Source organism: Pseudopipra pipra, chromosome 18, assembly GCF_036250125.1.
Source record: "Pseudopipra pipra isolate bDixPip1 chromosome 18, bDixPip1.hap1, whole genome shotgun sequence".
NCBI classification, from domain to species: domain Eukaryota; kingdom Metazoa; phylum Chordata; class Aves; order Passeriformes; family Pipridae; genus Pseudopipra; species Pseudopipra pipra.
The window spans coordinates 14,133,263-14,146,690 of record NC_087566.1 but is presented as its reverse complement, the minus strand read 5'-3'; the positions used below and the strand labels follow the sequence as shown (position 1 = coordinate 14,146,690).

The 13,428-nt window shown below is 43.4% G+C and overlaps 2 protein-coding genes and 1 long non-coding RNA gene across 9 annotated transcripts in view; 1 reads left to right on the top strand and 2 right to left on the bottom strand.

Annotated features, from left to right (window-relative positions):
- The window catches only part of TXNRD2 (thioredoxin reductase 2), a 30,079-nt gene extending 29,589 nt beyond the window's left edge, over positions 1-490 (bottom strand). Inside the window, exon 1 of one of the 2 annotated variants that reach the window (XM_064675297.1) lies at positions 387-490. Coding sequence is in view for 1 of the 2 variants with exons in the window: in XM_064675296.1 (XP_064531366.1) it covers positions 9-162 (154 nt within the window). In the remaining variant the exon portion in view is untranslated. Of the gene's footprint in view, positions 1-8; positions 206-386 lie in introns of those variants that run through there. The other variant, XM_064675296.1, reaches the window with a different exon arrangement.
- Positions 1-13,428, top strand: part of COMT (catechol-O-methyltransferase) — a 28,007-nt gene that overhangs the window by 570 nt on the left and 14,009 nt on the right. The window contains exon 1 of one of the 6 annotated variants that reach the window (XM_064675301.1): positions 1,062-1,341. The exons of 2 other annotated variants lie outside the window; for them this stretch is intronic. The gene's annotated coding sequence lies outside the window, so the exon portion shown is untranslated. Of the gene's footprint in view, positions 1-1,061; positions 1,342-3,636; positions 3,713-6,144; positions 6,305-7,260; positions 7,676-13,428 lie in introns of those variants that run through there. 3 more of the 6 variants (XM_064675302.1, XM_064675300.1, XM_064675299.1) reach the window with 3 other exon arrangements.
- On the bottom strand, positions 3,074-10,312 carry LOC135424238 (uncharacterized). The gene is made up of 3 exons (XR_010435125.1): positions 9,493-10,312; positions 3,735-3,837; positions 3,074-3,639 (listed from the first exon to the last, which is right to left on the bottom strand). It is a non-coding gene; the product is annotated as an uncharacterized LOC135424238 (long non-coding RNA).

Genomic DNA, 13,428 nt, shown 5'->3' with positions numbered 1-13,428 from the left:
GCGCGTACCTGAGAGCGCCCGCAGCGTACGGCATAACCCCGACCCGGCCCCGCGCCGCGCCCGCCGCAGCGCCGCCATGCTGTACGGCACCGGCCCCGGTACCGCCCGCCGCAGCGCCGCCATGCTGTACGGCACCGGTACCGCCCGCCCCAGCGCCGCCATGCTGTACGGCACCGGCCCCGGTACCGCCCGCCCCAGCGCCGCCATGCTGTACGGCACCGGCACCGGCCCGCCAGGACCCGCGGGCTGCCCGCGCCGCGCCTGAGCCGCGCCGGGGGAGCGCGCGGGCCGAGCCCTCACGGCGCTGGGGAGGGCGGGCGCGGGATCTGGCGCTGTAGGAGCGCGTGTGCGTTAAAATCAGACGTTTGGAAGGGAAAACAACCCACCACAGTTTGCTTGACAGGCTTCCCCCCAGGTGCTGGTGCAGAGGGGGTTCAGGGAAGGCTCTTCGGGAAAGACGAGAGTCACGGTGACTGCCCAGAGAGCCTTCAGTGATATCCAGGCCCTGTTTTGTCCCCTCTGAACCGCCCATCTCTCTGTGGCACAGCTCCTCAGCTGCGGGGCTCAGGCTGACACAAACCTCTGAGGAGCTGGTTCGGCCGGAGCCTGTCCCTTCCTCGGGGTGTTACAGACCACTCGCGTTCCTGTGACCACGGTCCGTTCAGGGCTCCGAGGAGGACTCGGGTGCGGAGGAGCGGCTCCCTCAGCCCGGAGGCGGGAGCGGTGTGGGACAGGGGACGCGCCCCCGGAGCAGCTGTGACACGTTGGGCCTGCGATGGGCAGGAGCTGTCAGAGCCGCCTCACAGCCTGTCCCGTCCCTGGGCCGCATGGCAGCTGCTGATTAACCCAGACCTGCTCCGGACGGGAGTTATTAATGCCTGTAATGTCTTCTGACAGCCCCAGCTAACAGGCCTCAAAGCGGGCATCGATCAAAACAAATCAAGGGGTTTCTCTCGTTCAGGGGCGCTGTCTGTTGGCCTTCAGTGAAGCAGAGTGCGGACCCCGCCTGCTGCTCTCGGTGCTGGGTTGGGCGCGTTAAATGCCACCACAGCCAAATCCGAGTTTGGGACAAGAGAATCGGCCGCTTTTTCTACAGAAAAAGGGTTTTAGAAGTCGTGGTTCAGTCTCTGGAGCAGGAGCCCGGCTCACAAGAGGGCAGCATCCAACCATTTTGTTTGACACCATCAATCCTCTGCTCCACAGCTGAAGAGAAACGGCAAGAAATTAAAATACGCGAAAGAAAGTTTTGTAGAACTGACATCACCTCCAGCGCAGTCTGATTATTTTTGTTCACTCCGTCAATGTTTGAAAATACTTGAAATAGGAATTTCTATCGCTTTGGTAAGTGGATTGATGACTTTCTCCAGTATCACTACTGTTAAAAAAAACTAAACACAAGAAAACCTCCTGCAGCACTAATCAATAAATCACTAGAAACACTCTTACCCACTGAAACAGCATTGGAAATACATGACTAGAGTGTATGGAGGGGCCTTTGAATTAAAGAAACCTAAAGCATATTCAGATACTAATCTTTTATGCTTTTCAGGTACGTGCACGCAAAGTTGTTTCAGCTTTTTGTTTTAGCCACTGTTCCGAATTGAAACAGGCAGTGTTGAGCATATGCTCTTCACACAGACTTAGTTCAGACAAGTAGGATCAAGGGTAGAATTAAATCGCCCCAAACACAGAACAAGTTTATATGAAGAAAAGTCCCTGCAGCACTGTGGTGTTTTGCTAATAAGGAAAGGCCTCAAATGTAGCAAAGCAAAGAGAAACCAAGTTGAACCAAATGAAAGGCAGGTGGGGTTGGCCTCTTCTGTGTTTCAAGTGAAAGGATGAGAGGAAATGGCCTTAAATTGCACTGAGGGAGGTTCAGATTAGATATTAGAGTAAAAACTTTACCTTGAAAGAGTGGCAGGCAATGGAGTAAGTTGCTCAGGGGGGAGATGGTGTCACTGTCTCTGGAAGTGTTCAAGAGGCATCTGCATGTGGCACTTGGGGACATGGTTTAGGGGTGGTTTTGGGGACCTGGGTTGACGAGGGAGTAGATGATCCTTAAGGTCTCTTTCAACTCTGATGATCCTGTGAAAGCTGTTGATAGAAATCATTATCTTTGAACAGCACCTGAAGTGGCAATTTAGGAAGGAATTGATGATCAATTTAGAATAAAGCTTCTAAACTCTTTCAAGGGTAGGATCTTGGCCAAGTGCCCATCGAAACAGCCCCACTGTACACTGGCATTACTGATTGCTTTCGTCATTTTAGAGCTCAGAGCCTAAGGGAACCACAGCCTACACAGCCCTGGTGAGGTGGTAGCTTCTTCTGGAAGTATGTGTTCCCAAACATATCAACACACACTTTTGTGGCTCGAGAGTGAGTCATTGCTGTCCCTTGGCATCCTTCTTCAGTCAGCTGGGAACCAGAAGCATCCACAGTGCCACTGTCAGACCGTGGGAAGGGGGGTGTCACCAGCTGTACCCCACAGCCTTCCCCCCCAGGACTGCTGTCTGCAGGACAAAGTCCAGAGGCTGCAGTGTGTCATTCCACTCGTTCTTGCTCACCCTCACCAGTTCCATCCTTGGGACCCACAGAGGCACAGAGCAGCAGTGGGGAGGGGTTGTGCTCCTGGTGACTCCTGGTCAGGGGGAGCAGCAGCCCCTGAGCCTTGCTGCTGTCAGCTCTGAGCAGGTGTGTCTGTGCTGCACTTCAAAAATCTTTATCAGGGACCACAGATGGATTCTGGTTATCAGATGTGGTTTCTACTGTGTCTTTGGCTCAGCTCCTGTGGCTTCCTACTCCTATTTTAACTCTTTTGTGGTTAGCATTATGTTGATTAGGTAATTAGTGATACTTTTTTTTTACATATATATATATCTTAATTTCTTTTAAGAAAACAAACATTAAGTTCTTTAGTGGCAAATACATTCTAGTATCAGGAATCACTTATATGAAGCCTTATGTTTCTGCAGTGAAAGCATATACTTTCAAAACCTGAGATTAAAAAAACTCCTTGCAAGATAGCTATCAGACTTACCATCATATTTCCACAGGTTTTTTTCAGTTTTAGCTAGTCATATTTAAAGTCATAAATTAACTTATACATTAGATGTGGTTTGGTTTCTTTCCAGGGGGAGTTGTTTATTTAGTGTACTTTAAACAGTGTGGTATTAAAGGGGTAAAGGAAACACTCTGATTTAGAAATGTATAGAAATCCATTCAACAAGAAAAGATGCTTTGTAAGTCATGAATTAGTTTTAGTAACAGGCAGACTTTCTCCTCTTGAATTTATTGTAGAGACAGCTTGGAATTTTGTATGGTTTTTCCTTTGTATGAAATACTTTGAGTTACATTTATCCATGGCTCACTTAAATTCTTCCTCATGAAGATGACCAAAACCAAATACTTTTTTCTACCAAACTTTTTAGAAATTTTGACTTTTCAAGCACATCTTCTTGTCTCTCCTGTTTTTCTGGCATGGTTCCCTTTATGCCTTGTTCCCAGCTCAGCAGCTTGGCAGGGTGGAGTTAAAAAGAGAGTGTCAGGTAGATACCGTCTTTGGAAGTCATCCCATTGTTTCCTTTTTGGTGGGTGGGGTGGGGAATTGATTCTGTCAGAGGCTGCATTTTGTGGCATGACCTAATTAATAATTGACAGTGGAGTCAATAAACCCTGCTGGAGCAGGGGTTGAACTCAGCCATCTCTGTGGGAGGTAGGATGTTTTGGTTTCTTACCATCTCTCCTGATTAATTGCATTTGCTGTTTGATTTCTTTTTCCACCCTTGTTTTGCTCTGCTGGTGTGTAGTGTGGTGTCCTTAGCAATGAGGAAGAGGAGCCTGTGGAAGAAAGGCACGGCAGAAAGTGAATACAAAAGAGGAAATAGTGACATAGTCCCTGGCAACTGAGGGAACCATACCCTGGAGCTACAAAAAGCTTTGTGTAGCAAGAATTTTCCAATATTACTTTTTGTTGGATATTGCTTTGCATTGGCATGAAGGAATCTGTGGCTGTTTGCTTACAATCCAATTCTGCTATGATTTGCTGCATTTTTGGTATTTGTTTTTAAGAGCTTTGACAAATCAATCTTTAGGACAGTTAAAATTCAAACTGATAAGGGAAGAAAATGACTAATTTTGGTTTATGAGGTTGAGGTGGAGATTGGATTTCACAGGGAGTCTACAAAGTTCACGACATTTTGTTAAGATGGGACAAATTAACTAATTATTCAATTAACTAATTTTTTTTTATGTAAGGTCTATAAATATATCTAAAACAACTACATTGAGGTAAGAAAAGTATAGGCATCAGAGAATTAATTTAATTTAAATTCCATTTAAAAATGTAATTCTAAAAGCATGTATGAGAATGGTTGGTGTTCTAAGTGCCCAAGAGGGCATCTTGTTACAAAGAATACATCCTTCAGCTAGTGGTGTTTCCTCTGCTGCAAGCATTTGTGCATGAGTTCATAAACCAACAGAAATAGCTGAACATTTCACCTGTGTTGCTATTTTTCCCCTTGTTTGCTTTTGCTTTTTTTACTGTTTTCATAGGTTTGTCTGAGAGTATGAGTCGTTGTTCAGAATTTTATCTATGCCATTTTATTCCTTCCCTCCTTAAGACAGATCTTCTGTTCATAGTTTGTCCTGAACAAGCAATTGATTGCAAGTGAGGGAAAAAACCAGCAGAAACAGATGAAGCTTCAAGTAACACCAGTTCTTGACCTCATTCAAATGGTTCAACACATATTACCAAAGAAAGGGAGGGGAGAAAAGACAGACATGGGGTAGACTTAGCTGCTTCAGAGTTTTTGTGAGTAGTTATAAAGTCTTTGAAAGTCTTTCTCAGTCTACATGATCACCTTTAAGATGCACAGTAACACAAAATAGTCTAACCCCTCCTATCTTCTGTTCAAATTCAGAGCACAACTTTGCTGGTCTTTCTTCTCTTGTAGCTCTTTGCTATTTTAGGTATGGCCAGGCAGTTAGCTGATTCAGACATCAGTGCTGCTTCCTTTCTCTTTTGCGTGTTTCTCAGCAAGAGAAACTAATTTGGCTGTGGAAAACAGCAAATTCACATAAAAGAAAATCCCTCCTGCTATTCTGAAAATGCAAACTCAAAAGAATTTTCTTCCACTCAGTGTTTCACATGATCTGTGGGTTTATGATAATGTGCTAGCTCTCCTGTCTGCCTTTGTTTAGGCTTTTAAAAACCAGTCTTTGGCCAGGATTATTAGAAGCAGGGAATGCCATTTGTTGTTCTGCCAGGCCTGGATTTGCTGGGAAAAGCTCCGTGCTGTGCACAGCCAGTGGGACAGCAGTGCCACGTCGCATCCTGTGACTGAGCTGGGAGCTCCAGGCGGGACAGGTCTGCTCAGGCTGGTGCAGCCAGAGCAGAGCTGAGCCTGTCAGCTGGCAGAGAGTCAGCCCGAGCCAGCCAGGTGTCCTGACCTGCTGCCAGGCATGGCATGCTGCTCCCAAGCTGATGCATCCTGGTTCTGCATCCTCCCATGGATGTGCCCTGGCAATCCAGCATCCTGGCGTTCTGCAATACCAAATCCATCTTTTAAGATCTTGGCCTGACATAAAAATTGTATTTCACCAATATATTTATAGCTCTCCACAGTTCTCTAACCTGGATCTGTTAATATGAGGGTGAATTCTTACTCTCTAGACAAGGATAAGTCATGTGAATAGTGTATAAATTTATGCACGCTGGAGTTTGTAGCATTGTTAGTATGTAAGTAAAAACTTGCAAAAATATCTGTTCTTAAATAGACCCTGTACTGAGTAAACAGGTAAACTAAAAAAAGGCATAAACCAATGTCTAACAGCTTACCAAAGAAACTTCTCTTGGAGAAAAAAAAATCCCATAATAATATATTACAAGATTTCAACTTTCTATTAACATGGAGGCAATTTATGGACACCCAGTTTGGGTGGCTTAACCAGCTGAACCTCTGGCTTTGTCTAATTTGCAGTTATTGCCATTCACCATTTTTACTTGTATAATGAAATATCTAGACAACAGCAAGGGTTTTATCATGCAAGTAAACAGCTGTGGGCAGGCAGAAGCAAGTTTGCTCCTCCCATGCTTCCAGCCTGAAGAATATAATTCAGCTCGAAGTTAGAAGTCTTTTAAAAGTGTCGTCATGGGACGTTGCTCAATCTGGGAAGTCTTGGCACTACTTTACGCTCCTAAGCAGAAGCTGGGCTGCCCCCACCCACCAGTTCACAACTGGCTGGAGTGACCTGCAGGGACACCTCCAAAGCAGAGCTGCACACTTACACAGGGGCAGTGCTCACAGTAAGTGTTACTGGTTTAACTCTTCTCCACAGCTCAGCAGGAAAATCAGTTCTGGGTTAACTTGGATTGTGGGTGGCAGGAGGGATTGTGCAGACACAGCCGGGTTTTGACTGGACAGGAAATTACAGTCAGTGAAGCTGGAGTGCTGTATTGCTTATTTCATTCTTTGTTCTGCTTGAGGTCTGGATTATGAGAAAATATTTGTTGAGCCAAAGCTCTTTTGTACATGGAAGGGATACTTCAGAGTTGTTCTGTATGGACCTGGGGTACTGTGCTATATTGCAGGGTCTTAGTTATGTTTGGTTTAGTGTTATTACTAAAAACACTTCAGTCTTCACCTACGTCTTTTTCTCTACAATTCTTTATTCAATTCATCCACTCAAAATTTTTTTGTTTTCTCTTGTCATGCTCCCAGTTAGTCCCCAGTTCTTTCAAGGCCCTCTCCTATCATGTGACAAAGCCTGTTCTCAGATCTTCAGCTCCTGTTTCTGCCACATGTGATAAAAACCCAATTTTCAAGTCTTTAAAAAGTTTCTAGGCTAGAGCCTCAAACACTTGCTGACTAGGTCTGAGCTTTGCAGTGAGAATACAGGAGAGAACTACTCCCACATTGCGTTTGGTTTTTTGTTTTTCTTACTAGTTTCTTCGAATGTGCAATTTAATTGCAGCTGGATTATATTGTTCCCACCTCGAAGGAAACAAAACAGACAAGCCAAGAACAAGATTTACCAGAATAAGCCTTTTCTTTTATCTTAGAGCTGTTTGTAGCAGAATAATTTCCCAACTAGAAGCTATAGAAATTCAGATGTACTGTTTATAATATATTGATTGCACCTCCTCCAGTAGTTGCCATTAAGCAATTTGCTTTGCATACCTCCCCTGCCTCCAGCAGCACTATATTTAACCCAGGTCTAGGTCTTGTTCCTACAAATTCTGCTCTGGCTGTAGCATGCCACGCCTGAGCTGAAAAAAGAACTAAATCTCCCGGGCCAAATTCATTCCTGGAGTTGCTTGATTGAACAGAGAGCATTTACCCTGAGCACAGATTTGGCTCCTACCTGACTTTGTCAGCAGTCACTGTGCTGTAACTAAGTAACGAGAGCACTGTCGTTAGGGGGTAGATGAAGAGCTTTCTCTCCGGTTATTAGAGCACCAAGCACCTTTAAGGAGTGCAGAAATCTGTGAAAGGAGGAACTGGGGAAAAGGACACCGCTCCTTTTAGAGCCCGTGTCACAGAACTGATCAGCTATTCCTGTGATGTGATCGAATGTGACTGAATACTGCAGGCTCTTGGACTCTTATTCTGTAAAATCCACAGGAGAGCAGCACAGGAAGGGATCGGAGGGAACAGCTTCTGCTATACTGAGAAAGGTACTTATTTGTATTTTCTTATTTCTCAGGCTTGACAGGATTTGTTATCTTCGATAATGTCACTGTTTTAAACAGTGGTGCCTGTGAAAGAAGTGGTGTTTTCCACGTTCTGAGTGGCACTCATTGTCAGGAAGCCAGTCCGTGGGCAGCAACAGCTTTCTCAGAGAGAGAGTAGGACATATTTGTGTGTAGTGCATTTGTACTGCATTGTAAACCTTGACAGCTGAAAAAGTGAGATGAGATAGCCCCAACTGAATTGAAAATGTAATTTATGGCTGTAAGTATGCTGGAATGTGGTACTCATTTGTATTCAAGAAAAAGCTGAATGCAAGTCAAGCTTCAGTTCAGTCACATTTGCCTGAATAGCTGCTTTTATAAATGTTTCTCTGCACATGTATTTTAAGGGGGTTTTCCTTCTCAAGAGGGAGTTCTGCTACTGCAAAATGTCTGTGAAGAAGAGACAAAAAGCTAGTACTTTTGCTTGCTAGCCCTGTTGCTGCTTATAGAGTATCCTTCTGATGCCCCTAATAGGTATTTTTTACCTTCTGTCCTTTAAAAACAAACTCATATTTACCAATAATGTCAACCACGTCATACCAATGAGCTCCATAAACAACCTTGACTTTGTCTCTGCACTTAAGCTTACTTTTTTCTGCTTACTCAGCCATGGACTTCTCTAACAAAGCCCTCAGGTTCAGAACCATATGGATTTGCACAGCACTGCAGTATTTAAATGCAAAAGGAAAATTTCCCGATTTTTAGCTTTAGTTTGACCATATGAACACTGCAATTTACTCGTCACTCATGTTTAGCAGTATTTCTTAGCAGCCTGCATCTGGTATGAGGTTTATCTCTGCCAGTCTCATACTGTTGTCTTTCAGCATTCCTTCAGGATCACTGGAAGTAGAACTGACTGGGAATTTTCTGAAAAAACATGATTTTGGCAGCAGTCCTTGAAACAAGATGTTAATGTGTGAGGCTGTCCTAACGCTCTGTCAGGAGAGATTTCTCAGAAAGCAATTTCTAGCCAAAGTAAGAGACCCTCTTTGCCCATTCCAGCTACTTTTCTGGGCAGGGCATTCACTCAGGATCTAAGACCAAGGTCTCATACCCTGCTCTGTCTCAGGTTGCCCCTTTCCACGTGGTGCTTTGCTTACCTGCTGTGCTGTGCTGTCCCACCTTGCCTGTCCTGTTAGAGCTGTTCATTTCCATAGAAACAAGTCATCATTTCAGCAAAGATTTCCCTCCTAATCTTCCAGATCCCTCAGTGGGTGTCCTTGCTACCAAGTTTCCGTCATTCACTTCCCCCCAGCCTGAAGAGCAGCTTGTGGACAGCAGGAAGCTGTTGTGGGAGAGAGACAGATTTACACTAGATTAGCTGGTAGCCTTGGAAGCAGGGCAGGAGGATGCAGGGGGATTTGGGACACTAAGGATTCAGCCCTGTGATATAAGGAGGGACTGTGAAATAGTCTGTCAGTTGATGCTCAGGAGCACAACCAGCCATTTTGGTCTCTGCTCCTCCAGCCCTTTTCCCCCTACCCCCATTTGGGGCGAAATCATTCAACAGGAACTTGTTTTACCCCCTGGGGAACATGAAAATCTCAGCTAAGAAAACTTTTTGCAGACCAGCTCCCAGTGTGCTGTCAGGGCAGAGCACTCTGTGCTGTTGTCAGTGCTCTGCCTGCCAGGGGGGATTTGTGCAGTGCTGCTGAGCTGCACTGACCACTGGCCTCAGCCTCTGGACAAACAGTGCAAACACATCCAGGGTGCTAGAGTGGGAGTAAGGACTGGCAGAAACAAACCCTTCCCAGGGGTACCTGAAGGGATGGCATTCCTGAAACGCTGGCTTTGCTCAAGGCACAGTAAAGAACATCTCTTATCCTTGGAGAAGTGTCTCACCCCAAGCTCTGGCTGCAATCATGCAGAGTGTTCACCAGGCCAGGCTGGATCAGATCCACATGTTCTTTTCCTTTCATTCAATAAGAAAAAAACTGTATTTGTTTCCTTTCAACCTGAGAGGAGGGAAAAAGACAAGATAAAAGGCTGTGGGGGACAGGAAATAATTACCAGAGTTCTGCATTTATAGAAGACAGAATTTTTGTAGTTATGGAAGCAAAGCTAAATTGTAGTAATTTTAAAAAGAACTAAGAGGGAAATCTAGATTTCAGGCAAGAAATAGTTATTGAAAAATTATATAAAGTATGTTCAGATTGACATTCAGATTTTCCACTGACATCACGAAAACAAACTCCCACACTAAGTTTCCATTGAAATACAAAATACTCACATTTGGCAATATGCTGATCATTCTTCACAGTGTTGCACTCACTTGAAAATACATAAACTGTTATGAAAGAATAGCAAGTAAAAAGATATTTCTTTGACCTTTAAAAGTACTAAATTATGAAACTGTTGAATTGTGTTGCCTACAGCAACAAGGATACAATATGTTTGGCAGAAGTTAGTTTAGACTTTCTGACCAAAATACTCTGCCTTTCTTGCTCTGGGAAAAGATCAAGAAAAGCAAAATACCACAAAACAGAGATTGCCTCATTCAGGACAGCATAGCACTGGGAGTCAGGAACTCCAGTCCCAGCCATGGCCCAGATCTCCTCTGGCCTAGTGCAGGACATTAAAATATGTCTAGAAATGTGCTGACTGCTCTGCATTGTTTTCACTGTGCTCCATAAACATTATTAGTATGCAAATCCTCTGCATACTTGTGTGCATGAGATACTTAAAAGCATAATTTCAGCAGAAGCTTTTAAAAAGTTTGAACTTAAAACCTTTTAAACCCTTTTCTAAAAGCAGGGGGTACACCTACCTCCTTCACACACAGCTCTGGGAGGGTTTATCTGTTGATTTGTATGGCCTGTGTAGAAAAAACTCAAAATTGTTTGCAACTGAACATTCTTCTCTCTGCAGATTCAGCAGCAGTGACTCTGCAGTGTTACACCCCGTTGTCCCCAGGCACTCCACTATTGTGGACCATTTCTATTATCCTCAGTGCCATCAGACCAGCAGAGAGGATCTTTTCTAAAGAAAGGTTGAATGATATAAATTTACCAAGTGCTCCCCATTCACCAGGTTATGTGAGCTAATAAAGTCAAAATTAGATTCTAAACCCTCTAGCATCAGAATGCTAAAGTACTGTCTGAATGCCTGGAGACTCCTAATAAACTCTTAAACAACCAATCAGTACTTGGCAGTTAGATTAAATGCAGGAAAAATTATAGCAGGACTGGCTGTAACAACATCTTTCCTCAAAGGCCTCAATTGTCAGCAGGCTGAAAGCACTTAAGGAAAGTGTTTGAAGCTTTTCTCCTCTTTTTCCCAGTTGTTTATAAACTCAGGAATAATAATGTCACATAGGCATTTGCTGCCTTGGTTTCCCAAAACCGTGTTCTTTAGTTAATGCAGATAAAATCCCTCTGCCATTCCTCAGGTGTTATCCATATATTCATAGCAGGGACTTTTCTGAAAAAGTTTAGTACAGCTTTACAACTTTAACTTGCTCTTGTGGCAACACAGATGCAGGTAAGACAGCTCATGCAAGATCAGGAAAACATTGCCAAAATGGGACTCAAACCTCAGTCCCCTGACTCAGGATCACAAAGGTTACTTTCATTCCAGCCCTGGAGAATAGCAGTCTAATATATGTACTGTCTTTGTAGAAAAAAGATTTTTTAATAATGTTTAGGCCTTAATTTTCAGTACAAAGCAAAGCAATATCAGTTTATCCAAGCTAAAATTGTAATGAGAGGCTCTGTAATTAGGCTTAGAAGGATTCACTTTGATTAGAAAAATGTCCTATCCAACCACTTTCAACCTCCCAGGTATTTGAATATCTGTCATCTCTTATTTTGGCATCTGCAGGGAATGACATCTTGTTAATTACTCATGATCATACTCCATTTTTATGGCTTTAGAAAGACTGGAGACCCTGTAATAGTAAGGGGATCCTGAATCCCCTGACTCAACAACTGTTGGCAGCTAACAGGTCCCTAAGTCTGAGCCAGTCTGGAGGCTTCTTTCAGAGCCATTGGAATGACTTAGGTGTTTTATTGACAAAGGCAGGGAAGTTGGGACAGCATATTCCCACATTTTGTGTCTGCTTCTCTCTTTGAAAGTGCCTTTTTAAATCTCTGTAAGCTGAAGCAGAGGTACTGCATTCAAACACTGATTGTTTGATTATGGTTTGCAGCAGGGGAAACTGCTGAACTGCACTATCCAGTTACCAGTTGGGCTTATGAAACCTGCCACAATGAGGAAGATTAGATGCATAAGAAAATAACTCAGTGCTTTGGAAAGGCTCATCAGTAGTTTGACAGGTCTGGGCATGAAACTTTAATATGTTTTCTTTGAAACTGCGTCTTCTCAGAAGCAGATGTAGTGATACGTGTTACTCATTCCTTTCCAGAACGTTGTCCCTCCAGTTCTCTTTATTCTCTTGCTGAATTTTTCATTTGCCTACTATTTTCCACTTCAAATTTTAGCTTTCAAAGAGCAGGCTCACTTTCTTATGGTGTTTCTAAAGCACAGAAGAGGTTGCAGTGCTAACCTGTGTATTTGGAACCCCAGTACAAGCATTAAATAATAAGAGCAGCTGCCTTGTAATAAGTGGTTATGGGAAACTTGACTGTGTGCAAGTTCAGTTTTACTGCATACTTAATGAGTCTCATGAATCCACATTAAAGCTAAAATTACAGTTGCATTTTCTAAAGCTGTCATAACATGACTGTCTCCTAGGTAGTGGTAGTTTTAAATTGGTTGAATTACACACTTAATTTTCATATCAAATATTTTCCAGCTAAGAATATGAAAGCAATTACCTGTTTTGGTACAGATCCTTTTTCCCCTCTGGGTGCATGACCATCACCAGTGCATCTTGCTCTTGGCAGTCTGCCTTTACAGTCTATTGCTGTAAATTTATTTTCACACCTAAGAAAACAGAAATTAAGATGGACAAACTTTGAAAAAAACTGTGTTAAAAAAAAAAAAAAAGAAAAGAAAAGAAAACCAAGACCTGTCTGTTTTGCTCCTTTTAGAAGGTACCTTCCCTGGAAATTGCTTTTCAGGATAATTGTCTCCTAAAGGAGCTTTGCTAAGAACAACCCATCCAGCTGGTTTATGAAGGTGCTGGGCTGTTATACAGCAATATTAATAATAAAAAACACAATAGCTGAAAAACATTCCTTGATACTGCAAAAATAAGTGAACTTGTCTAAGAACAGAAAAAGCAGCATGTACTCTAAAGGTTGTTGCTACCTGTGAGCATCCTCTGAGGGTCTGTGGAGGCCGGTGGGCTCTGCTGTAGTATTTTGTAGCACTCAAGTGGGACTCAAAAGTGCAAAGATCTCAGGCACTGAAAAAAAGGATCTCTTTGAGCACCTGATTATAGGAATGGCCAAGCTGAATTGCTTCCTTGCTTAAATTTTAGATTTAGGTCTAAGATCATCCCCAAATCACACACATTTGAGTTTAAATTTATAGCATTTTTTTGTCTTCTTGACAAATCTGTTACACAAGAGGTGTAAGCAAACCAGTGGTAACAGGATTTCACTGTCAAGCAGGTCCTTCTTGCCAAGGTACAAAAGGAAGGCTTCACAGGCTGTGTAAAGAGTCTCGGCATTGCTGCAGGAACAGGGAGGGAGCCCAGGGAAGCTGCCTCTCCCTGTTGGAGAAATCCCATCAAATGGTCTCATATTCATGCTAAACAACAAAGGAGGGAACTGTTCCCCCCAAATAACCCC